General features: G+C 39.5%; 2 protein-coding genes across 2 annotated transcripts in view; both read right to left on the minus strand.

Annotated features, from left to right (window-relative positions):
* Positions 1-26,671, minus strand: part of TTN (titin) — a 283,020-nt gene that overhangs the window by 187,842 nt on the left and 68,507 nt on the right. Inside the window, exons 44-78 of the mRNA XM_079924045.1 lie at positions 19,463-19,741; positions 17,108-17,671; positions 16,328-16,609; positions 15,949-16,227; positions 15,252-15,530; positions 14,876-15,154; positions 14,469-14,756; positions 14,076-14,354; positions 13,702-13,983; positions 13,328-13,606; positions 12,935-13,213; positions 12,555-12,833; positions 12,150-12,437; positions 11,746-12,024; positions 11,331-11,612; positions 10,952-11,230; positions 10,552-10,830; positions 10,160-10,438; positions 9,769-10,056; positions 9,244-9,522; positions 8,730-9,011; positions 7,392-7,670; positions 6,989-7,270; positions 5,914-6,192; positions 5,513-5,800; positions 5,080-5,358; positions 4,707-4,985; positions 4,325-4,603; positions 3,919-4,206; positions 3,511-3,798; positions 2,685-2,966; positions 2,146-2,424; positions 1,745-2,026; positions 1,319-1,597; positions 938-1,225 (exon numbers count right to left, since the gene is read on the minus strand). Coding sequence (XP_079780171.1) covers positions 938-1,225; positions 1,319-1,597; positions 1,745-2,026; positions 2,146-2,424; positions 2,685-2,966; positions 3,511-3,798; positions 3,919-4,206; positions 4,325-4,603; positions 4,707-4,985; positions 5,080-5,358; positions 5,513-5,800; positions 5,914-6,192; positions 6,989-7,270; positions 7,392-7,670; positions 8,730-9,011; positions 9,244-9,522; positions 9,769-10,056; positions 10,160-10,438; positions 10,552-10,830; positions 10,952-11,230; positions 11,331-11,612; positions 11,746-12,024; positions 12,150-12,437; positions 12,555-12,833; positions 12,935-13,213; positions 13,328-13,606; positions 13,702-13,983; positions 14,076-14,354; positions 14,469-14,756; positions 14,876-15,154; positions 15,252-15,530; positions 15,949-16,227; positions 16,328-16,609; positions 17,108-17,671; positions 19,463-19,741 — 10,134 coding nt within the window. The remainder of the gene's footprint in view (positions 1-937; positions 1,226-1,318; positions 1,598-1,744; positions 2,027-2,145; positions 2,425-2,684; positions 2,967-3,510; positions 3,799-3,918; positions 4,207-4,324; positions 4,604-4,706; positions 4,986-5,079; positions 5,359-5,512; positions 5,801-5,913; positions 6,193-6,988; positions 7,271-7,391; positions 7,671-8,729; positions 9,012-9,243; positions 9,523-9,768; positions 10,057-10,159; positions 10,439-10,551; positions 10,831-10,951; positions 11,231-11,330; positions 11,613-11,745; positions 12,025-12,149; positions 12,438-12,554; positions 12,834-12,934; positions 13,214-13,327; positions 13,607-13,701; positions 13,984-14,075; positions 14,355-14,468; positions 14,757-14,875; positions 15,155-15,251; positions 15,531-15,948; positions 16,228-16,327; positions 16,610-17,107; positions 17,672-19,462; positions 19,742-26,671) is intronic.
* On the minus strand, positions 20,510-26,415 carry LOC307188350 (titin-like; the record flags this gene model as incomplete). Its single annotated transcript, XM_079925353.1, has 2 exons — positions 20,510-23,312; positions 26,402-26,415. The coding sequence occupies 2 exons, from the start codon at positions 26,413-26,415 to the stop codon at positions 20,510-20,512; spliced, it is 2,817 nt and encodes a 938-aa protein (XP_079781479.1).

Here is a 26,671-nt window from a genome sequence, read left to right on the forward strand (position 1 = left end):
AATCCAATTGAGCAGTGCTTTTGCTCCTTGAAGAAAAGGAAATTAAGACTACACACGAGGGCTTCCCGGGTGGCGCAGTGGTTGAGAATCTGCCTGCCAATGCAGGCCACACGGGTTTGAGCCCTGGTCTGGGAAGATCCCACATGCCGTGGAGCAACTAGGCCCGTGAGCCACAACTACTGAGCTTGTGCATCTGGAGCCTGTGCTCCACAACAAGAGAGGCCAGGATAGTGAGAGGTCCGCACACCATGATGAAGAGTGGCCCCCGCTTGCCACAACTAGAGAAAGCCCTCGCACAGAAACGAAGACCCAACACAGTCAAAAATAATAAATTAATTAATAATAATAAAAAAGACTACACACGAAGTAATGAGGTGGATAGACCTAGAGTCTGCCATACAGAGTGAAGTAAGGCAGAAAGAGAAAGACAAATACCTTATGCTAACACATATATATGGAATTTAAGGAAAAAAAATGTCATGAAGAACCTAGGGGTAAGACAGGAATAAAGACACAGACCTACTGGAGAACGGACTTGAGGATATGGGGAGGGGGAAGGGTGAACTGTGACAAAGCGAGAGAGAGGCATGGACATATATACACTACCAAACGTAAGGTACATAGCTAGTGGGAAGCACCCGCATAGCACAGGGATATCAGCTCGGTGCTTTGTGACCGCCTGGAGGGGTGGGATAAGGAGGGTGGGAGGGAGGGAGATGCAAGAGGGAAGAGATATGGGAACATATGTAAATGTATAACTGATTCACTTTGTTATAAAGCAAAAACTAACACACCATTGTAAAGCAATTATACCCCAATAAAGATGTTAAAAAACAAACAAACAAACAAAAAAAAGACTACACACGAAGACAAAATAAAGAAATCCCCTGTGAGGCAGTCACTAAGTCAAGCAGCAGCCTGGTGCCTGTGCACTGACCTTGGACAGTCAGGACGGCCGAGCATTCGTCTGACCCAGCCACGTTGGTGGCCACGCACGTGTATGTGCCTGTATCAGAGGGCTCCAAGAAGCTCAGATTCAAAGTACAGACGTTTTCCGAAAAGCTGGACTGGCATTTAGGCCCACTAACGATCTCATTTCCATCCTGAAACCAGCCCACGGAGATGGGCGCGGAGCCGGAGACTCTGCACTCCAAAACCGCCGAGGCCCCCAGGATGGCGTTGGTGTCCTTCAACTTGCGGATGAAGGAAGGAGGCACGACTCGATCTACGTGGAGAAGGGTAGTTTTCCGTTGAAAGAGAAGCCTTATTTTCCACCCCAGGAAAAAGGGTATATTCACAAAAACCTCATACTACTCACCCGAAACATGGACAGACACAGTGCAGTTACTTTTACCAACACTGTTTTTCACTTCAAAGCTATATAACCCCTTGTCACTCATTTCTGCACAAGGGATTTTAAGTGAAGCCACTTTGTTGATGAATGTGATGTGATGTTTGCTGTCTGCAGATAATTCTCTCCCATCTTTGAACCACTTGGCTGAAAGTTCTGGTGTCCCAGCCACTGCACACTCTAATGCAAAAGGATTTCCGGTAGTGACAGTCATGGGTTCTGGTTTCTCTATGATTCTGGCTGGTTCTGAAAGAAGTATATTGCATTGAACACAAAGTCTTCTTTCAAACTAAGAGTGTAATCAGTATATTATTGGCTAAGAGTAATATGTGCAGGCAATGATCATGGGTCAATCAACCTGATTTTTTTCTCAGGCTGTATTTTGTTACTAACCTAGGACAGTCAAGACTGCTGAACACTCTCTCATTCCGGCATCGTTTCTGATCTGGCACACATATTTTCCAGAGTTAGATGCTTCTGGGCTTCCAAGTTGGAGTGTTGCAACGTTATCAATGAATGAAATCCTAGTGTTTTCACTCTCTCTGATAATGTCACCTTTATCTTTCAGCCAGACGACAGCAATGGGCTGGAAGCCTTCCACTACGGCCCGTAACTCAACGGCATCCCCAGCGAGGGTTGAGGTGTCACTTAGCTTCTTCACAAACCGTGGGGGTTCTAATGAAAGAAATTTGTGGTTAGAGAAAGAGGATGAGAATCACAGCCACATACATTATTGGTCAAGCAAGAAAAGATGAAAGCAAGAGATAAATATTTTTGTGCCCATGGATACAAACCTTTGAACTTGACAGTGCAAACACACGTGTCACTTCCCACCTCATTAGCAGCTTTGCAGTGATATTCTCCTACATCGGCAGCTTCCAGATTAAGGATGTGGAGACTTGTATCAAAATTTTTCGAAGTGATTTTAAATTTCTTGCTGCTCCGAACTTGCTTGCGATCTTTAACCCACACCACTTCAAATGGGGGGGTTCCCGAAATTTCACATTGGAAGATAACATCAGAACCTTTAAGGGCTCCTACTGGAGAAGGCTTCTGGGTGAAAACAGGAGGTGCTACCAGAAGAAAAGAAGATAAGCAATGAGAGCATTTGCCTAATGAAAGGGAAAAAATATTTTAGAGTCTAAATCGTTGAGTGCCCGGTGTGACCATATGACAGTATACTAACATAAGAAATGACTAGTCATAAAAACTAGTTTAAGAATTGCAAGCAAATCCCCTTAACTAGCCTTTTTATTTTGGAGCTCAGAACATTGCTGAGAAAGAATCCAGATCAGAGGAGAAGGAAGAAAGAAAGCAGCTTAGCATGTCTAACCTTTAATCGTCAGGGCTGTGCTGCAGCTGGCGTCCCCAACACCATTATGGGCTTCACAGATATAGTCCCCACTATCCTCTGTGCTGGCTTCATTGATGGTGAGCGATGCCACAGAATCCATGAATGACATGTTGTATTTCCAACTTCCATGAAGTTCACCGTCATTTCGGAACCACAAAACTTTGATTTCCGGGGAACCGCTTATTTTACATTCCAGTTTGATGGATTCTCCCTGCTTTGCAACTTTTGAAGCTTCTAATTTCTTAACAAACTTTGGAGGTTCTAGTAAGTCAAAGGAAAAAAACAGCTTACGTTTGTAGCTGAAGAGTCCATAAATACATTTTTAATCTGGTTTATTAGTAAGAATATATGCACTTTCTGAGAGTTCTGTGGTAAAATATATTTATCTTTTCTATTAAATAAACTTTTAATATTTTTAATAGAGAATTTAATTGGCAAGTTAATCTTTGTAGTTTGGATACGGAAACTAAAACATGTAAGTTAATGTATTATAGAGGTATTTGATCAAAATGGTAAGTCAGAATGCCACATAATAGGAAAGAGTGAAAAAAGAGAGAATTGAAACAACATTTAACAAATTTCAATTAAACAACCCTCTGATAAGACTACTCTTAGAGATACACTAACTTAAAGAACAAAATAAAGAGAAAACAGAACTTCGATGAATGTTGCCTCCACCACTAACATACAAATTCCAACATGATCCAGTTACTTTATCCCGAACATTTACAAACTAAAGAAACTTTTCAAAGAAAATTACACAACATGGGAAAGAACAATATTGGTAAATGCCATGTGAAGATACCTTTTACACTGAGTTGAGCTGAGCACATGTCTTTGCCAACATCGTTGGTTGCTTGGCAAGTATATTGACCAGAGTCTCCTTTGCCTACTTTAAGAATTCTCAAGTGGGGAGTGTTTCCCACACATGTAATTGTGTAGTTTCCTCCAGGACGGATTTCCTTGTTATCTTTTGACCAAGTAATTCGCATTGGTTGAGCACCAGTAACATGACACTCAAAGTCAGCACTTTCCCCAGCAATAATATCTATAGATACAGGCTTGATGTCAAAGAAGGGAGATTTCTTAGGTTCTGAAAGATGAGAAAAAAAGGCAACATGGGTTTTTTTTCTCTTTTTTATTGGCCGTTTCTACTTTGACAATGACTAAGAAGTCATGGTTTGCAAAGAGAGAGAGTAACATAGGAACAAACCTCTTGCTGTCAGTCTAGCACTGGAAGATGCTGTTCCAAGTGAATTAGAAGCTGAGCAGGAGTATTGGCCAGAGTGACTCAAGTCTGTTTGCAAAATTTTTAAAGTTGCCACATTATCTACAAATGATGTCTGTAGATTTTCATCATCTCGTAAAAGTACCCCATCTCTATACCAGCACACTTGGATGGGTGCGGAGCCATTCAGTCGACAAGTGAGGGTAACTGGTAACCCAACAGTTTGTTCGATATCCTTCAATTGCCTTGCAAAGGAAGGTGGGCGCTGGGACTCTGTTGGAAGACAAGTAATACTTGAGGCATTAGTAGATGAAATAAAAATTTCCCCATAAAGATAAGAGTGAAGACAAGGAAAAAAGAAACTTCTTAATTTCTAAAATAATATCATCACCTTGAATTCTGAAGACAGCCTTAGAAGAAGCAGTCCCTATACTGTTTTCTGCTTTACATGTGTACTCTCCACTGTCATTGATGTTCACTTTATTAAAAACAAGTGTGGCCACATTGTTTGTAAAATAGGTCCTGTATTCAGGAGTTGACCGTAACTTGGTATCGCCTTTGTACCAAGACACTGTAACTTCTGGTGTCCCAGCAACTTGGCATTGTAAAGAAACCGAATCTCCAACTGATGCCTCCAGAGGCTTCAGTTCCGTAACAAAATAAGGTGGTTCTAAAGAAGAAAGATTCACAGTCAGCAACTGGAATTAAAGAAAAGCACACAAACCATGCCTCATGTTAGACAAATGCCAATCATTTGAGAATAAGAAACACACCTAATGTAGATACCAGAGCTTCACAAACATCCCTTCCTGCCTCGTTTTCAATCTCGCAAGAATACTGTCCTGCATCTCCTTTTGTGCTATTCAGAATTTCCAGGATGCAGGTCTTCTCTGTTGTGACTATGTTGCATTTTTCAGATGGTGTAATGTTCACACCAGCCTTTTTCCAGGTAACTGAAATGGGGAGTGTTCCAGTGTAGGTGCTCTCCAGAATGATGGACTTCCCTGGCTCTACAGAGTGATCACTTAATTTCTTCACAAATACAGCTGGTTCTGGGGAGTGACAAAGCACAGCAGTTAAACACAGTGAAAACACAAACAAAGATGTCCCTTAAAAAGTAGGAAGCACAAATGCACTGGAGCAAACCTTTTACAAAGAGACGGGTAGTGCAGGATGTTTGGCCGGCATTGTTAGAAACCACACAGGTATATTCCCCACTCTGAGATGTGTCGACATTAAATAATTCCAGTTCTGCCACGGTGTCTTCAAAATAGATGTTACATCTGTCTCCTTTCACCAGTTCTCTGGCACCTCTGAACCAGCCAACCTTGAACGGAGGTGTTCCTCTAATGACACTTGTGAAGGTGATGTTTTTGCCTGGTAGTACTTCCAAAGGTTCAGGTTCCTTCACAAAAGAGGGTGGTTCTACATAGACAAGGAGGATAATGATAAGATTCTGTAAGCATCGAATTTAGTTGCAATTTTGAATCAAAAAGAAGAGCACTTTTGAATGTGTGCCAACCTGGATATGTACCCAAAGAGGAACTCATAAGAAAGGGTGTGAGCGTCTAACACTGACCTTGTACAGCCAACACAGCACGGCATTCATCAGACCCAGCGACATTAGCAGCCATGCATGTGTAATTGCCCATGTCCGATGAGTCCAGAGAATTCAGCTGCAACGCGCAGACATTATCTGAAAACGTAGTTTGGTACTTTGCTCCACTGACAATCTTGGTTTTCTCATGAAACCAGGCAACAGAGATAGGCAATGATCCAGCTACTTTGCACTCCAAGATGCAAGATGTACCCAGCACCCCAACTGTATCTTTCAGTCTTCGTGTGAAAGAGGGAGGAACCATTCGTTCTGCATGAGGAGAGGCAAGAGACTCGTGGTTTGAAAGAATAGAAGACACTTGAGAGAAGAAAGCGTGTGAAAGGAATTTGCTTAAGCAATGGGAAGAACATATCCGAACTAACCTGAAACATCAACCACAGCCGTGCAGCTGCTTTTTCCGACATTATTTTGAACCTGGAAAGTGTATGTGCCTGCATCTTGCTTTTCAACGGAGAGAATCTTTAAGGAAGAGATTTTGTTGTAGAAGCTAAATTTGTGTTTTTGACTGCTGGTCAACAGCTTTCCATCCTTGTACCATTCGACTGAGAGTTCAGGAGTGCCAGCCACCTTACACTCCAGAGTGCACGTTTCTCCTGCAGTCACTGTCATCGAACTTGCCTTCTCGACAATGACCGCAGGCTCTGAAATAAAATGTGATAGCCATCTGTCAAAGCCTGTTACCTTTACCTTGTTTCTACTATCAAATTCATTAACAGTTTCTTCCAATGATATGGATATCTTAGGGCTCTCTCTCTCTCTCTCTCTCACTCTCTCTCTCTCTCTCTTTCTCTAGACCTTAAAATGTGATTCCATAATTACACACTGTCATGAAATTATATGAGTTATTATTAAGAAATATGTTGGTGCATTAGTTGACTTCCAAAACAATTCAATGTACAAATTAATGTTGATATATACTGATTTGCACTTGACCCTCTCTAGAACAAAGCCTACATGTTGTTATGAATTACTCAGTATTTCTATTCTACTTTAAGGTGGTAAAGACAGTTTTTTGAAAGTTGTTATCCAAACAATGGCAAAATTGAAAATGAATATGCCCAAAGATGAAAGTGCAAGTCGTTCCTATCAAACTTTGATCTTTGGAGTTCTTGTCAGCTTTAACAACTATTACTTTCAGAAAAAATTTCCTTGTGGCATATGCTGGGCTCCCAATTTTTTCATTCTTCAACAAAAGATAGTCATGATTACATCTCCTAACCCATCAAGAAAATAATAAGAGACGGCTCATTTTTGTTAGGCTCACAGACACAGAAAAGAGTGTTTGAAAGGTCCTTTCCCGTAAACCTTTGAAATGGGTGACGACTGACATAGTTCTAGAAATTCAAAACAGGAGACTCTACCAGTATCTCTTAGTAAGTCATCTCAGCGTTTGGCACCTCCTTGTATCAAGGAACTATCGCACCATACTGTACCAACCTAAAACAGTCAACGTGGCCATGTTCTCCCTCATTCCACCGTCATTCTTGATTTGGCAGATATACTTCCCAGCATTAGCTGGCTCTGCTTTTGCAAACTGCAGAGTTGCAACATTTTCCACAAATGTAATTCTGATGTTTTCACTTTCTCTAATCACTTCTTCCTTTTCTTTAAGCCACTGGACAGAAATAGGCTGGGTGCCTTCTATAGATGCTTGTAACTCAGCGGGCTCACCAGCTACAACCGTGAGGCTGTTCAGTTTGGAGACAAATCTTGGTGGTTCTGAAGAGGGAAAGATGGATGGAGATTGTTGGAAAGATTGTCGAGATAATGGAAGAGAGAAAACAAATAAGCATTTTGCACGTTCCTGCCATTTCTGCCATGAGTAGGAAATAATGCATACCTTTTAATTTTACAGTACAAATGCAGGTATCACTTCCTACTTCATTCTGTACTTTGCAGTGGTATTCACCAATATCTGAAGGGCTGACACTGAGAATGTGAATACTTGCATGGAAATTTTTGGATGCGATCTTGTATTTCTTGCTACTTCGGAGTTGTCGCTTATCTTTGTACCAAACCACCTCAAATGGTGGTGTTCCCAAAAGTTCACATTCAAGACTAACTTCAGCATTTTTAAGGGTTTCTACCACAGGAGGGAAGCTGCTAAAAACAGGTGGTTCTGTAAAAAACAAGAATTCCTCATGAACTGGGCTACTTAACTTCATAGAATATTTTTATTTCTTTGTTTTTAAATTGGAAGAATGAGTCAAGATACTATAATAGGTCTAGCACTATCACTTTAGCAGTAACAGCTTCAGAGAAGCCATCAGCCTTTACAAAATCACTCTGCTTCACTGGCCGAGAACGTGGGCTAGACCTCAGGTGACCTTACTGAGCAGTTCAACATTCTGTCTACTCCACCTTACTACTTTCTCTGGGACTATAAAGATTGATGCACAAAACTGTAAAGCAAAACAAAACAATAACCAAACAAACCCCCAAACCCAAGTGTAAGAATCAATATGATTTGCATGAGGTACAGAGTCCTGACTTCAGGGATGAAATTTTTTGTATACACATTACAATTGGGACACTTGGAAGTTATCACAACATTTGTGCTCTAAGTCTTCCATGTCAACAAATGGTTTTTGCAATAATCGCCTTACAATATGACAAACTTGGACTTTGTGAAAAAAATTCTGGAAAATACTAGTACTATTTGCAACAAAGTATAGTGATGTAATTTAAAAAAATAGGAACTGACATTTGAGAGAGAAAAATATACATAATTGTCCTGTTGTAAATGTAAGGTTAAAATCTGTATTGCTTGAACCTTGTATATATGTGGTAAATATTCCTTGCTTTTAATGATAAAGATTATAGTGAGGATGATGATATATTTATAAGTTGATTGAAGGCAAAAATTAATTTTAAAATGCCCACTTTGTTTTTTTGAGCATTTTGGAAACATCAAATTTGAACTGCTTGGCTAATATGTTGAGGTGAGTAGAATTACGACATTGGAATAACAAGAAAAATATCTCAGAATGATTGTCTACATGTACACAAATCTTAAGAAGAAAAAACATCTAAAAATGGAAATAATACTAGTTTGGGAAAATATTCTATGATCTCAAATGGAAGCTAAAAATGACAGCAAAAGAATGAAGAGCTATGGTAGCCCGGGGAGAAGAAGGTGGGTTTCAGGTAATGAGGAACAGAGAAAAGAGGTTTCTACCTTTTACTATAACCTTGGTACTGCAGCTTGTGCTGCCAGCAGGGTTCTGAGCCTCACAAATGAAATCCCCACTGTCCTCAGTACCAAGACTATTCATCTGTATGACGGCCACTGAATCAATGAAAGCCATTCTATATTTATCACTGGCTGGGAGTTCATGTTCATTTCTGTACCACACAACTCTGATGTCTGGGGATCCAGTTATCTTGCATTCAAGTCGTGCTGAGTCACCTGCTTTCACTATTTTGGTTGCTTCTAGTTTCTTTGCAAACTTTGGTGGTTCTAGAGAGTGAAGAAAAGAGGAGATTTATGAGGGAACAGAGCAGATATAAATAACAAACTTCAATTAGGTACTACATAGGAAAGAGAAAAAGATGAACAATGCCTGGCAAACAGCGTGTACCGTGTTAGAAAGAAGGGTACTTTCTTGACTGGGTACATATATTGTAAAACATTACAGAAAGGACAGGAGCCACAGGTCAGACAGAAACACAAAACAATCAAACTGGCACACCTGTCACAAGCAACACTGTGGTACAAGAGTCGCTACCAACATCGTTGGTAACTTGGCAAGTATATTGTCCAGTCTTGGAAGCATCCACTGAATAGAGATTTAAGAAGGTAGTTGAGCCTTCTAAGCCAATGAAATATTTAGGTCCAGAGGCAAGTTCCACATCATCCTTAAACCACTTTACTTTAAACGGTGGTGTTCCTTTTAGTATAGCTTTAAATTCCACTGTAGAATCAGGTATGGCTTGTTGTCGCCCAGGTTTCACTAGGAAACTTGGTGGTTCTATAGATTTTAAGAGAAATACATTTAATTAAGTTCCTTGTTGTTGGGTTATTTTGACAGTTTTATGGACATATTAAAAAACATTACTGAAAAGAGGTAATGACTGAATATTTCTTGAACTCAACATATATGTATCTAAAGAAACAGAATTATGGAGACTTTTAGTTTTAAAGGACTCCAGAAAAGAGTGCTATATTTGAAAAGCAATCGCAGAAAAGGGTCAGAAAGAGGTAAAGAAATTCTAACCTTTTACAGTTAAGATGCCACTGCATGCCTCACTCCCTGCTACATTTGAGACTTTGCATGTGTAATTCGCAGTATCTTCTAATTCCAGATTACTAACGTCCAGCGACACAGTGTTTTCATGACAGACGAGCCTGTATTTTGCACTTGTAGTTATTTCTTTTCCATCCTTAAACCACTGAGCACTAATAGGAAGTGAGCCAGAAACCTTGCACTCCATATGAATGGAAGAGCCTAGAACTTTATCCATTTTCCTTAATTTTTTGGTGAATGATGGAGGAATATTTTGATCTGTCCAATGCAAACAGCAAAACACATCCATTAATATGTTGCCATTTGTTTACCAAGGACAATAATATATATAAGGGAAGCTGACTGGGGCCAAGATACAAACCTAGCACTCTCAGGTAGGTGTCACAGCTACTGCTTCCAAAGTCATTTTCCACCTTGAAAGTATACGCCCCGCTGTCTTGCTTCATTACTGACTGAATCCTAAAACTGGCCACGTTATTTTCAAAACTCATTGAAAAATATCTACTGGGCATCATTTGTTTCCCATCTTTAAACCACTTCACTATGAGTTCTGGTGTTCCGGCCACAAGACACTCCAAAGTCACGGGGTCTTTTTCAGTGACATCAACAGACTTAGGTTTCTCTAGGATCTGAGCAGGTTCTGTAGTAAGAATGAAACCGTGGATGAGTTGCATTAATAATTCCATGGAACCAAGGAACTGCTCGCGAAATTGTCTTCACAGAATAACTCTTGAAAGGGATTGGCTTACACACCTTGTACTAAAAGGAAAGCATAACACCTCTCAACTCCTGACTCGTTCTTGGCTTGACACGTGTACCTCCCACTGTGTCCATTATCCACAGATCTGATTTGAACTGTGGCCACATTGTTCACAAAGGAGATGTGAACATTATCATCTTCATCCAGAATCTGATCATCCTTGAGCCAGGTTATAAAAATGGGAGGAGAGCCCACCACAGTGCTCTGAAAGGTGGCAGAACTTTTCAAGACAGTAGTGACGTTTTCTATCTTCTTAGTGAACGAGGGTGGCTCTGTGATTAAAGTAGACAGTGTGAAAAGAAGAGGTATATTTGAACTCCTCCCCATCATACAAGGTTAAAGAGCATTACAGAATTTGTATCAGGTAGCCTGCTCTTTGTGTGTCTAACTGACCTTTCAGAGAGACTCTAGCACTACAAGAACAGCTGCCGCCTTCGTTGGATACGATGCACTGGTATTCACCAGTGTCTGAGGGGTCACACTTGTTGATATTGAGATTAAACACTGACACTCTGTCAGTCAGCGTATACTTTTTGCTGCTTCGAATTTCCTTGTTATTCTTCAGCCAAGTGACTTCAAATGGAGATGTTCCCATAACTTCACACTCCAGCTCCACGTCACTATCTTTGACTACTTCCGCGGGTTTCAGCTCCCTAATAATGGTGGGAGGTTCTAAAGATTCAAAAGGAAGACAGAGAATAGCTCACTCAAAGGAAGACCCAAGGACTAGCCAGCAGCACAGCCAGAAAGGAGAGAAGATGCAGTAACGAACCTTTCACTTTTAACTCAATGCTGCAGCTTGCCGTGCCAGCATCGTTACGAGCTTCACAGACATAAGTCCCACTATGTTCTACCCTGGCACCAGAAATTTGGAAAGTGGCTAAACCATCAGTGAAGGAAATGCCATGTTTCTCAATGGCTGTTATTTCATTCCCGTCCAGATACCAAGAGACTCTGATTTCAGGAGTGCCTGTTATCTGGCATTCAAAGGTCGTGGATTGTCCGTTCCTCAGCACTAGGACTGGGCTGGGCTTCTTAATGAAGTGAGGAGGTTCTAAAGATGGGGGAAAACGTGATATTGAACATTTTTTAAACCAAAGACCAATGAGAATCGTTTTCTTAAGCCTCTTCCCTCCCACCAAGAAAATCTAGGCAAGCAAGACAATGAGAAAATGTAGAGACCAGACCTTTGACAAAGAGAGTGGCTTTACTGGTTGCTATGCCAACATCGTTGCTCAGTTGGCAAATGTAGGTCCCCAAATCGGCAGCTTTGGCTGAAAAGAGCTCTAGAATGGTGGAGGTGTCATCCTTCCAAACTGAGTGAGCTGCTCCCGAGTGCAACTCTTTGTTATCTTTAAACCATTTTATTGTCATGGGTGCAGTGCCACCCACAAGCGCCTTTAATTGAACCCTTGTATTGGGATTGACATCTTGTGACTGTGGCTTTTCCAGGAAGTAAGGGGGTTCTGGGGTGAAAGAAAAAGAAGCAAAAGGGGGAAGGAATGGTTTATTTTAGAATGATCAGTCAAGGTAAGAATTAAGAAATGAGAGAGCAATAAGTTCTTGAGAGGCGGGGATAAAAATTGCCAACCTTTGACTGTCAGATGGCCGCTGCACTGGTTGTGTCCTGCCTGATTAGTGGCAGAACAAGTGTAGGTTCCACTATCTGTACCTTCCAGCTGACTGATTTCCAAGAAGGCAGTATTGTCATGAAAAGAGAATTTGTATTTTTCACTAGCTGTTATTTCTTGGTCGTCTTTGAACCACTGGATGCTCATGGGATGTGACCCAGCCACTATACATTCTAAGTCAATAAAAGACCCTTTAATGCTGTCCATTTTCTTCAGCCTTTTGGTGAATGAGGGAGGTATGATAAGATCTATGCAATGAAAAAGAAAAAAAATGGTCAATCTACCAATTTTTTTTTCTCTAAAATTGTAAGAGATGAAGGAGCACAGAAATGCCCAGTTTCTCTCCATAGAAAAGCTGTACCAACCTAATACATTAATGCTAGCCTTGCAGCTGCTCCTCCCGACATCATTTTGGACTTCGAAAGTATATTCTCCACTATCTCTCTTTTCTGTAGAAATAATCTTCAGTATAGAGACCGTGTCAGTGATACTGATTTTATATTTTTGGCCCAGGGTCAGTTCTTGGCCATCTTTAAACCATTTGGCTGTAATCTCCTTAGTCCCTGAAAATTTAACCTGCAAAGTGGCTGGGTCTCTCTGGGTGACATCTATAGACACAGCCTCCTCAATGATTGTTGCAGGTTCTGTAGAAAACAAGGGGATAGGTGTGGGTTGTGAACTGCTCTGCTGAAAGGCTTACATCTGCATTTTCCCCTAAAACCCATGGCAAACTTTCTGAACCAACCTTTTACTGAGAGTAATGCGGAACATCTCTGTACTCCCGCATCATTTTTGGCCTGACAGACATATTTCCCATCATGCTTGATTTCAATGCCACTGAGGTACAGACTGGCCACATTGTTCTCAAAGGTCATTCTTATGTTATCATCTTCAGTGATTTCATCGTTGTCTTTCAGCCAAGTCACTGTGATTGGCAAGGAGCCCTTCAGAGTGGCCTGGAAGGCAGCGGTACCTCCTCTAAGGGAGCTGGTGCTCTCGATTTTCTTTACAAAAGCTGGGGGTTCTAGTAGAAGAATGAATTCTCAATGAATACCAGCTCTATAGCAAAACTGGCTTTAAAAAAATAAAATCACTGACACTGCAGAAAAGCCAGTCCGTCATTAGAACTGACACTAACCTCTTAAGGTCACCTTGGCACTGCAGGCACTGCTGCCCACCTCGTTGGTCACCCGACACTGGTATTCACCCGCGTCCGCAGCTACAAACCTCAGGATCTGCAGGCTAACCAGCTGATCCTGAATGAAGGTTTTATACTTTCTACCACTTCGCAGTGTTGTGTTGTCTTTGAACCAAGTGATCTCAAAGGGAGGTGTGCCTGCCACCTCAGCCAGCAACATGACATCATACTCCTTCAACACTTCAATGGGCTTAAATTCCTTGGTAAAGTAAGGTGACTCTATAGCGGAAAAGGAATTATTGTGAGTTAATGGGGGTGGAGTCTGTGCCCTGGGCCACAACTTTGGTACCACAAGGGGCAATGTGAACACAAACCTTTGACTATTAAAATGCTACCACAGTGGTCACTGCCAGCCTCATTTTGAGCCTCACACATATATTCACCGCTGTCGTCAATGGCAACATCTTTAAGTGTTAGAACCGCGGTGGACTCCACAAAAGACATTTTGTGTTTGCTGCTCTCCTTAATTTCTCTGTCATTTGCAAACCACGTTATTTTAATTGGAGGGGTGCCCGTTACTTTGCAGGCTAGCTGGGTGGCGTCTCCCTTTTTTAACAGCTGTGATGGCTCTAACTTTTCAACAAATGTGGCAGGTTCTGTGGAAGGAAAGAAATCACCCAGAAACGTGAGAAAGAGGAAAGAACTTCTGACAATGGTGGCACAAAGATGTCAAGAAAACTATGCAAACCTTTTACAAATAACTTTGCACTGCACTCCACGGCGCCAGCCACGTTGCTGACTTTACAGGTATATGTGCCTGAGTCGGAGGTTTTTACTACATAGAATTCCAGGGAACTTTCTAAAGCTTCTTTGGTGATATAGCAGTTTCCACCGGAAACCAGCTCTTTGTCACCCTTAAACCATCTGATTGTGAGAGGGGTAGACCCTTGGAAGGTGCTCTTCAGGCAGATGGTCGAGCCGGGCAGAACATCCTTTGATGCTGGTTTAGTTACAAAACTGGGTGGTTCTAAAGAAGGGGGATAAGAAAGAATTTCAAAGAGTTAAGAGGCGCGACTGAAGGGAAGAAGGCTTAATTTGAACATCGTCTACGTAAGAATGAAAGGCACAGTTTCCAGCCAACCTTGCACAATCAGGGCTCCGCTGCAGTCTTTGCTTCCCATGGAATTTGTGGCTCGACAGGTGAAATTCCCTGCATCATTCATGTCTATTCTGCTTATCTCCAGAGAGGCTGTGCCTTCCACAAATGCTATTCTGTATCTGTCAGAGGAAGCTATTTCTTTACCATCCTTAAACCAGGACACCCTCATGGGGAGGGAGCCAGCGATTTTGCAGTCCAGCCTGCAGGTCCCACTAACCACACTGTCCACGTTGCGTAGGGGTTTGGTAAAAAATGGAGCAATGTCTCGATCTGTTCACAGCACAAGAAGAGAAGAAAGAACAATGTGGAACAGTGCTCAGTGATTTTAGTTTTGGTTGTTTGTTGGGTTTCAGAGGAATATGGAAGCACAGGTTTCTAAAGATACTAACCTAAGACAGTGAAAGTTGTCTCACAGGAGCTGCTGCCCACTTCGTTGGAAATCTCAAATGTGTATTGGCCGCTATCATGCAGTTCGGCGGAATAAAACTTGAGTTGGGCAACATTGTTTTTAAAACTTATTCGATACTTTTTACTGGCAATCAAAGGTCTCCCGTCTTTGTACCATTTGGGCTTGAGCTCTGGGGTACCCGTGACTGTATACTCCAGCGTGGCTGGGTCTCCTGCCGTCACCTGGATCAGTTCTGCCCTCTCAACGATTTTAGCAGGTTCTACAAGAGTATTAAATAGTTGGAATTCTGAAGTGTGTAGTAAGGTTTCATTTTAAAAGGAAATATCAACTCCAAGTTAAAACGTTCTTACACGAACCTTTAACTATTAGTTCCCCAACAGACGTTTGGCTTCCAGCTTCATTTTCAGCCAGGCATGTGTATTTGTCAGCAAAACTAATCTGCACATCAGGGATTATCAAGACTGCAACACCATTGGCAAAGCTCATTTTGATTTTTCCATCTTCTTTAATGATCTTCTGTCCTTTCATCCATGTGACAGAAATGGGTTCTGACCCTTTCACAGCAGCTTGTAAGGTAACCGTTTGTCCTGCTAGCGCAGTAAAATCATCTACTTTCTTTACAAAGATTGGTGGTTCTAATTAAAGAAAGAGAGCACCCAAAATTTCTTAATTCCCAAACACTTCAACACCATATGCATTTAAGAACTTTATCTAGATTACATTTATCTATTCCATAGTGTTGGTTAATTAGAAGAAGAAACTAAATTCAAGAGGAATTACAATTCCATCCAAGAGAAAGAAGCAAGGAAGATAAACGGTTATCAGCTGACAAAATCGCTTATTATGTAGTTCACTTTTGTTATCAGAGATTAAATATTTATACTGGTCTCAAGATAAAGACTGGATTTCCCCCAGGGTCCCAGGTCAAACCAAAGGCAAAAAAAATATTTTCAAAGATTAGGAGAAGAAAAGAAAGTACCAGTTTTCCTTCCTTGGTTTAAGAAAGCTATTTTGACAATTTATTGAAGAGATACCAGTTTTTCAAGCACTAACCTTTTAATAAGTGGGTTGCAAGGCAGCCACACTTCCCAACTTCATTAGCAACCACACACTCATATTCACCAACGTCCGCGCTATTAAACGAAAAGATCTCCAGGGACACGACAGATTTCTGAGAAAACAACCTGTACTTTTTACTACTTCGAATTTGCTTCTTATCCTTGAACCAGCGAATTTCAAATGGTCCAGTGCCTGAGATTTCACAGTGAAGGAGGGCATTTGTTCCTCTCACTATATCTGCAGGCTCGAGAGTTTTGATGAAAGAAGGAGGTTCTACAAAAGCATGAAAGCATTGTATAAAGCATGTGTTACAAGCAATTGAAAAGAAAATATTTTCTCAGGAAAACAATGGACTACGACAGAGTAAACACACCTTTGATAACCATTTCGGCACTGCAGCTGTCACTGCCAACGTCATTCACTGCTTCACACGAGTAATTCCCACTGTCTTCAACTTTTACGTCCGTAATATCAAGGACAGCCTCAGAATTTACAAAAGACATTCTGATTGTGTTACTCTCAGTAAGTTCTTTGTTATTTTTAAACCAAGTAACCTGGATCACAGGTGAGCCTTTCAGCTTGCAGTGGAGGCGTGCTGATTCACCTGGGATCATTAAATAAGAGGGATCCACCTTCTTCACAAAGGATGGTGGCTCTACATGAAGTTAACAAAAATGAGAAGGGAAAAGATATCTGAATCATAAACTACACAAAAGAAAAGTAGACATCATACAACAAAGAGACACATAACACACATAAAATGTCTTCTTGAAATTTCTGAAAAGGCTGTGGTGTACTCAATAGCTTTCCATGTTTCTATGATTCCAACATTTTCCCAGACTCTTGTTTAAAACAAACAAACAAACAAACAAAAACAAAACCAACCAAATTCTACTTATACAAAGAGCAATTTTATGCAAGAAGATAGTTAAGGATTGCCTAGACACTCGAAGTTCTTAGAAGAAGTTTTAAGCAAGCTTTGTTAATGGCAGACAGTTTTAAACAAACAAGAATAAGTGCATTGTGAAGAAGACTGAAACAATAAAATCAAACAATGCCAGGATTTCCCCAAACCAAAGAGGCTGCTTGGATGAAATTATTTTAATCACAAAATGAGAGAAGGGAGTGGAAATATTATTCACACACTTCTTACCTCTGATAGTTACTGTCGCTGAAGAGGAGCTGCTTCCAGCCTCATTGGAAGCTGTGCAAACATACGTTCCTGTATCTTTTAGTTTGGCCAGAGGGATCTCGAGGGATGCTATTTTATCTTCAAAACAGATCTTATAATCTTTCCCAGGGGGGAGCTTTTGCCCGTTTTTACTCCATGTAACTGTGACTTTTCTGTCTTCATCTGCTTGGCACTCAAGGTGTACCTTCTTATTGACAGCTGATTGCACAGGCTCTAGCTCTTTAATGAAATGTGGTTTGTCGATTATGACCAACTCAGCTTGGCAAGTATCGGCTCCAAACTTGTTAGAAGCCTTACAGGAGTAAACTCCTCTATCTTGAATTGTAAGATTTGAGATTTCTAAAATGTGTTTGTTGTCTGTATCTGAAATCCTGCAGTTAGGGGAAGGTGAGAGGGCCACGCCGTCTTTCTGCCAAATGGTTTCAATCACTGGAGTCCCTGTCACTGTGCAGAGGAACTTGGCTGCCTTACCCACAAAAGTTGTTATGGACTTAGGTCTGGAGAGAAAGGCTGGTGGATATGCCTCTGTAAAAGAAAAGTTTTCAGTGTTATATTTTGTCCCTACAAAGCTCTTGCTGTAATTACATATTCCAAGAAAGAAAAAAGATGAGTAATAGCTTTAGATAGACATGAGACATTACTCAAAGTAGGGTAATGTATGAAGGTGAAAAGATGTGTCAAAGGAAAGGGATGAGAGTTTTTTTTATAGAGGAGCAAGACAGCACTTTAAATGTCTCTATCAAAGGAAAGAACAAATGTTCCTTTATTTCACAACATTGACTCACTATTGCTAAAGCTTTGTCCATTTTATGAGCTGATTAGTTGTTCGAATTATCTGATAAGCAATTCAGCTGGTACGTTAATTCTGCAAATTAGAAGACTGTATGAGGAAGATAAAGAAAACGTACTTGACTTTTCTGAAGAGTAGGGATATTAAGTAATAAAAAGTTTCAGTAGTTTTATAAAGTCTCTCTAACCCTCATGTCGATGACCACTAGCAAATCCTTAAATGGCTCAACTTTAAATGTATCCACTAAATCACTCCAAACTTGTAAAAATATTTATAGCAGTAATTTCCCATGTCCATTCTGCATTTGGAAGCAAACATTTAGGAACCTCTCTTTCTGATTAAAAAAAAAAAATCCTCCTCTTTCTTCTTTCCTCTTGTGATTTGAAGCTCAAGTGTTAGTCCCATTACTGAACCGGCCTATTTTGGGTAAAGAAATTTCCCGAAGTGTCATTAAGAATAATGCCATGCACTTGGCAGTACGGAGACTCTGATCACAAAGTGAAATCCACTGAATGGGTCACCATGGGCCTGGGGGTGTGGAGTTTCTGATATAAAAGAGTTGTAGAGGAGAGGAAGCTACAGGAAACCCTGGCTTTTTCAAGTCAAAGATGCATGCTGCATTTACCCTTCCCCTCCATGCTGTCATTGAAAAAGATGACCAAGGTAATACTGTAAACCAACTATACTTCAAAAAGAAAAAGACAAAGGGACAGCCTCACCCTGGCATTTCGTGCATGTTTCTGTCAACAGCACAAGTCATTGCTACTTCTCACCCTAAACCATAGTTCATAAGTTCATACTCACATTTTCCCTTTGTAGGAAGAAAGCAAAAGAGAAAGAAAGAGTGAGAGAAAGAGGTAGGAAAGAGTTATTTTTTTTTTTTTTGCTAATGAGGGAATTCAAACTCCTGATGAGTGTTACCTACTTGACAGTCATCCTGTGTTTCCTCAGGAAATGGAGAACAGAATATTTGTGTAGTTACTCATATTTTTCAATTAGTAATAAAGCTTAGGGTGAGAATCCTAGTTTGTAATTCTGTACTAGCTCCCTGTCTCTTATTAGGATTTGTTTGACTTTAGTCTTATGCTTTGGCTTTTTTCATTTTGTAATTCTGTTCTTAATTGGTTAACTGGGTCCAAATTATTACACACATTCAGACATCATTTACTTTTTAGTAGCACCAAACTGTCCTGAAATTTTTTATGCTAGAGGTCAAGCCAGACCATTTAATAAAAAGAACAGAACAAAACCAAAACCCAAACCAAACTATGAGGAGCCACTGCTTGTGTGATTCCTTCACATTGCTCTTGAAATAAAAATTTTTTTTCTTTAGCTGTTTTTAGAAATGTGACTGTAAACAATGACTTCTTGTCTCTCATAGGCTCTGCACTACCTAGCCACTGTGTTACCATCTTGGCTACCGGTCTCTCCAGTTGGTAGGACAAGTATCTCCTGCACCTCTACAAAAAGTAAAATAGGCGATAATATGAAATGGAATAACATCTGTGTCAGTGTATGGCATTTACCTGTCACAGTCAGTGTGGCTGTGCAGCTGGCACTGCCATACTCGTTGGAAGCTTTGCAGGTGTACTCGCCACAGTCAACAACCTGGGTTCTCAGGATTTCCAGGGTGGTGACATAATTTGCAGACCGAATAGAACACTTGTCACTCTCACAGATTTCTCGGCCAGCTTTGAACCACTGGAAGCGGACATTGGGAGCGCTGTGGATCTCACAGGTGAATTTGGCGAGGTGGCCCAGGGCTACTTCCTGGGGCTCAATTCTCCTCCTGATCACTGGGGCAGCTGCAAAGGGAAGCAGAGCCCATTAGCACACCTCCTTCTCAGGTACCCCACATTTTTCTTTTCCTTCTAAACTTTGTTGCTGTTAATGGAGTGAAACAGTTGAAATTAGTGAAGTGGATTGCAGCAGTTTAAGACAAGTGACTGGAAAATGAGGAAGATCACTGAAGGCAAAAGAAGACAGCAAGCAGCTTTCAACATATTCAATTACTACTTTTCAGTGAATTGTGAAAAAATGATTAAATTGATGTGATGCTCTTGGCTACATGCATAACAATATGATATATTCTTTAAATATACCATGCTGACTAGGAACACTGCGAATAATGTGAAAAAAACATGATCTACTAAATAAAGTGATGAAGTGAAACAATAGCAAAAAAGATAATCGAAACAAGAAACACAAATAGACAATTAATCATGGTTATTTTGAATTTAAGGATGAGACTGGTGATTTCAGGGTAACTAGGTATTCACTGACAGCTTTTTATTACATATCATTAAAGTATTTTCATATAGAATGAGACTAAAAAAGCATTTATCAGTATTATGAAATATATGGAAATACGTCTCATTTTAAAAATAAGTAGTAGTGTATATATAACATACCACCCAGTAAGGCAGTAAGGGAAAAGGGGAAAGTTAATAACCATGATTATGTCTGTGATTTCATTCTTACTCTAAATAAACTGCATTCTGGCAATGGCAGATAAGTGAAAATTCAGTGAGGAAACCTAAATCATTACAACCCAGTGAATGTTAGAACTTGATTCACTGAATCCTTAAAATCCAACCTCTTTTGACTACAGTGAGTTTTGCTGAAGTTGCTGTTTTTCCGTCATCATTCAAGGCCTCACACGTATATTCCCCTTGATGTTCTTCTCTATTTACTTTGTCGATCACTAGCATATATGTATTTTGATCTTGTAAACACTTGAACTTTTCATCTGAAGGCACAAGTTTACTCTCAAAATACCAATTCACCTCTTTGGCATTTGTTATGGATGACGCGAGGCTTACGGTGTCACCTTCCTTGGCAATCACGTCCACCAAGGGCGTCTGTACATCAGGACCACCCTCTCTGAGTGAGCTACCCTCAGCCTCCCGTATCTCTACTGTACGAGCCTTCTCAGTACCACCTTTAGAGGATTTCTCTTTTTCCTCTGATGGTTTTGGTATCTCATCCAGTTTTTCATCAGAGACAGCAGCGGAAGCAGTTGTGGCACCCACAGCTTTGACCTGACTTTCCATCTTAAAATAACTTATCTCTTCCTTTAAGACAAGATATTTAGATTCAACCTCTGGTTCGGTGATTGCTTCAACCTTCTGTGGATCAGAAAAAGAATCCATTTCTTCCTGCAAGTCTATTGTGGCTCCTTTCTGAATTCCAGGTTCCTCAGCTGTTAAGATGTTCATTTCCTCACATATTATAGAGCACAAAGCCTCCTTAAGTTCAGTTTTCAAGTTAGCCATTTGAGGATCAATGCCTTCAATAGTGATGGCTAATTCTTCTGTTAGAGACTTCACTGAAGTAATAAAATAGGTGCACATAATGCAGTTGGGCTCTTGGGTGAAGTCTATGGCCTTGACCTCTACCTGTTCAATGTTTCTTAACCATTCAGAGAAAAGACTCAGCTGCTCGCTGGCCACTGCTGCTTGCAAAGCCCTGCGGATCTGAGTTTTCAGGTTTAACCGCTGCTCTTCAGGAATAGCAGAAAGCAAACTTTCCTTAGAAAGCAGGTCACTTCCCTGCACCTCCTGCACACCATTTATTGCCATGGGCTCTTTTTTATACTTAGTGGTTTGGTTCGGGGGCATTGCCAAGCTGTCAAGACGCTCTTCCTTGAGCAGTACCTGCTTTTCCTCACCTGCCAACGGAAACCTTAAGGACTTGCCTTCCTCAACGCTGGCTGCGAAATCTTGCTTTGCACTGTCCAGTTGATCCACACTTTCCATTAAGATTTCACCTTCTGTGCACGTGTGTTCTGAAGGGACCCGGGAGATCATGATGTCAGGACCCTGGAAACTTTCCACGTGTCCCTCAGCTAAGCTCTGATTCAGGATGAGGGCATTTTGCACCTCTTGCTCTTGAAGGATCACTCTCTGCTCTTCGTCCACTGCGGATACTATCTTTTCTTTTGGTAAAAGTACTTCCTCAGCCACAGAGGTTGGATATGAATGGGCTGGCATTTCTTCTATTGATGACTGTGGATAACTCCCTTCAGGTTCAGCTAATAAAGTTTGCAGAGACTCAACTGTTAATGAACTAATTTCCTCTATGGACATGGCACTTGGGAAGATTTTTTCAGTATCTGGTAGAACCACCTGTAATTCAGGCTCTTGATACATTAGAATATCTTCTTTGGGGAGGGTGTCCTGGGACTGGACAATCTGCAGCTGTACATTGGGAGGTGGTTCCTTGATAGGCTGGACATGAATAGTGTCACTGATGGAAAGAAGTTCACTGATGCTTTCAGGAGTGGGCATATCCTGCTGTAACATGACTGTGGATTGCAGTTGCTCAGCTATGAAAGTAACTTGACTGCTCAGTTCATTGGTTTTAACAATATGCTCGTAAGAAAGCTGCTGTTTTCCTTCTGCAATTAAAGCAGCTTTCAAAATGGTGTCCTTTACAAAAGCTGCAGTCTCCTGTTCTGAGTCAAGTGCCTCAACTGAAGGGACCGTTAACGACGTCTGGGGAAAATCTTCAGGAGCCTCTGGTGTGGACGTTGCTTTACAGGGGGCATCAGTCATGTGTGTGTCTTCCAGAAGCACGAGCAGCTCTGCGGTACACGTGGATTCACCCCACACATTCTCCGCTTTACAGACATAGAAACCACTATCTTCTTTCTGAGGGTCATTGACGATGAATGTCCCGGAACCATCAGGATTATGAATGATAGTGTAATAAACATTGGTGCAAAGCTGCTTGTTTTCCTTGCACCACGAAACAGTGGGTGCAGGCTCTCCAAGCACCGTGTACTCAAAGATGGCAGGGAGCCCCTGTGCACAGTGAATTGGTTTTAACTCCTTAAGGAAGTAAGGAGGACAAGGACCTTCGAGCTTTTCCAGAGATTTCTCTTCTGCTGATTCTGGTTCTTGGAGCCCCTCTCCTTTGGAATTTATTTTCAGATAGGCACTACATATTGCCTGTCCATATTCATTACTGGCAATACATGTATACTCTCCCTCATCCTCTAATTTGGTGAACAGAATGATCAAGCTGTGATCATTACCGTCAAAAACAAATTTGTAGTCAGCTGAAGGGGTTAACATTACTCCATTAAAGAACCACTGAATTTGAGGCTTGGGAATACCAGTGACAGTAACAGACAACTTAGCCACATCCCCTATGCTTATTTCAGCATTTGACACTTCTTTGATGAAAACTGGGACACTGCCTTCCTTTTTGGAATCGAATTTAGTTGAATGAACTGGAGGTTCAGACAAAAGTTCCAGTGTTTCATTTCTATTAGATAACTGAAGGCCAGAGCTAGAGGTTTGAGGTCCTTCTTCCTCAGCAGACAGAAGAGAACTAGAAAACTCTGTATGGGGAAAAATGATTATTATTTTACTAAAACAAACAAAGAAGTCATCAAAGAATTATGCACCAATTGATGGCCGCCTTCTGTTTTATTCCTGAAATCATTAGATTATCTTGAGATTAATTTATCAAAAGGCACATTTCTAAAATTTTAACCTTAGCTTATTATATTATATGATTATAAATACTGTACTGGTGCAACTTTCAGTCCATTTCATTTGTGTTAGAGTTTATACATTTTAAAGATGTTCTTATGAGTTTTCCTTTGTGATACAGTCCCAATTCTAAAGTTTGAGAAACTGCTGGCTGGCTAAATATTGCTAATCAAATAATTCAGGATCCAAATGTTTTTCTTTAAAACACAACTTTTAAATAAAAATTCCACTAAATATTAATTAATTAAAAAAGAATTCAGGATCATTTAAATAAATTTCTAAAAAGATCCAGAATTGTTATTTACATATAGAATTTTCTTGAGTTTAAGAGTGATCTTCATTGTCAAATTGAAGACTGTTTATTTTCAAACTAAAACATCTATGTTCTAGTTACTGCTTATAACTGTTTTCAGTTACTAGAAATGCAAGCCTTCCTTTGCCTGTGTAAATTGCCCTATTACTTCAACAAAGCTTTTATAATGAGGCTTATGTTAAGAAAATGGGAGAATCAGAAATGAGAGAAAACTCCAACATTAAAAATTTAATTATAGTTTATTGCATGAGAAATACCTACACAGTATTATTGAACAGGAAAACAAACAGTGAATAACAGATACTCTTTAAACAGTATCATGGACAGGATGAAAGACGTAATTTGATAACAAGGAATTAGCTTTTCATTAAATTTTTAGGTAAATAGAACAGCTCTGGTTAATAATAGTTTTATTACCTTACCTAGAGCAGTTTTACTATTGTATTAGTTTACTTGCATCACGTGGAATAGTCTTATGCTTTAATTCAAATGTATTAGCAGTAAAAGGCAGGACTCCAGTAGCTGTTGGCTTATATAAATATACTGGTAAAACTTACCTATAGCATGTAGAATACAAACTCAGTTATTATTATTTCAGTTAGTAAGCTGTAAAAACATTGATTAATTTCACATACTAATGGTGACCACTTAACATTTAATCTATAATGTATCACTCATGTCAGCTTTCCCTTTTCACTTGAACTCCCAAAATATCTGTAAAGGGAGTGAATGTCAGTATAGCAAAAATACCCCTACTCACTAACGTGTTGAAATATTTTCAATTGTTTTTCCTTTCTTCTAAACATGGTATATTAACTATATGAAAGATACCAGATGAAATTCAAGAGTCCTGAAACATGAAAGGTGTAGTTTAAAATACATGTAGTAATAGTAGCTAATAATTATGTTTAAACTCTACTATGCATAAAACAATGAATTCTTTATCCAGCATCAGAGAAAATCATATTTCAGGCTTTTAAGTTATATGCTGTTGAGTCAGAAAATAAAAAATTCCATTTAATTATCTACAACAATTAATAAGTAAGCCAAGGGTGGGCAAGGCTTATTTTTCTTTATTCAGTCACTTTTATTCTGAATATTCTCAAGTGCCATGAATTTAAGACTAACAGAATTCTAATGAGCAAAATCAAATAAAGCCCACCTTTTTATAAGCATAAAAGTATAGTTTTCAGCCCTTACTGCCAATCCAGTATGGCATTAAAACTTTTTTTTCTTTTCTTTCTTTTTTTTAAGAACAGGTTTGAACTATTGTTATGCTGTATAATGTTTGGGTAAAGTGTGCTTATCATGTTTGTCATGACCTGAATTTCTAATTTATTTAAACATCCATTATGTGACTCAGAGTAGAATAAATCCTTAAGTCCCTAAACTATAGAATTAATTTTATTTCAGGGATTTATGATGTGATATATGATATATATATTATATATATTATATTATATACATATAATATATAATATATAATAATATATAATAATATATATTATGATGTGGTATATAGATATATATCATATCTATAATTATGATCACAGATATTATCTGCTCACTGGTTGAAACAGAAATGATTGTTTCACAATAGTGTATCTATCTTGATAAGTTATGGTGACTCAAAGAAAGCAAAGCGAATGTTCTTTCGGGGGGTGGGGTGGGTGGGGTGTAAGCCTGACTGGTCTGTCTATATCCTACACATTCTCCCAGTTTCTTCTTTAATTTGAAAGGCTTTTAGGGAAGTCCCATTGTGGGAATAAAAAATTTGACAGATGAAAGAAGCATAATAAACATGATTGGATATATGGATTCTCTTGAAAATTAAATTTAAATTAAATGATTAATGTTTTAGAATTAAAGTAAAATTAATGTATTTAATATGATCATGTTATGTAAAAATTGCTCAATGCAGGGGAGAAAATAGCCATTAGATGACAGTGAGTAATTTACAGAGTTGGAGGAAGAGAAGTCTCACAATCAAATTACTATATTCTATTATTCCTCTTGTCATCTGTTGCAAAACTGAAATGTATTCCGAATTATATTAAGAAAAGTTACCACTGGGATGACACAGAATCATAGTTGAACAATCACCTCTGTGGTCTTTTGGTCTAACCCTTCGTTTTCAGGTAAGAAAAAACTAAGTTTCTTTATGTTTATTACAGCTTATATGAGAAGATTTAGTTCACAGTGGCACACAGGTACGTTAAGGATTTTGTGAACTTACTATAATTATAATTTTGAAAAACAAAAACAGCCACTTTAGAAACATATATGTTTATGCATCTTAAATTTGAATGCTTATTAATTTCTAGTTTTAAAAATAAAATTCAGAGAAAAGGACAGGAAAGCTAATTATCTTGTTATTTGTATATAATCTGAAATACAAATTACCATATTGCTTCAATACTAGAGATGTCCCACCATCTTTTTCTAATATTAAAGATTCTGAAATTATACTGCAGTTTAAAATTTATATATAAATGTAATATAGTAGTTTCTTGTCCCAACCCCAGTCCAGTATCAAATTAATGCTGCATTTTACACTTAATGCTATCTCAGAAATTGAGAAAATGAGGTAGTCCCAAAAGTGGAAAGATTTATTTGCATATTCTGCAAATGTCTAGGTGAACTCTACCCACCAAGAGATCGCCATTGGTCCCTCACTTAAGAAGAGGGATATTAATAATGAAAATATTTTTTAAAGAGCTAAAAATAAATATGAAGATTGCAAGGTAAAACAGATTATAGAGTTAGTTACCAATTGGGCAAAGCTAGTTTCTGTTGCTGCTTGGTTTGTTCTAAGTCTGAATAAATAAGCATGTATTTGGGTGCAAAAGAGTTATCGTTTCCAAAATGACTTAGAGCAGAGAGATTTTACCTTACCAATTTGTCTGTGTGGTCATCTGATA

This window comes from Stenella coeruleoalba (assembly GCF_951394435.1).
Source record: "Stenella coeruleoalba genome assembly, chromosome: 6".
NCBI lineage: Eukaryota > Metazoa > Chordata > Mammalia > Artiodactyla > Delphinidae > Stenella > Stenella coeruleoalba.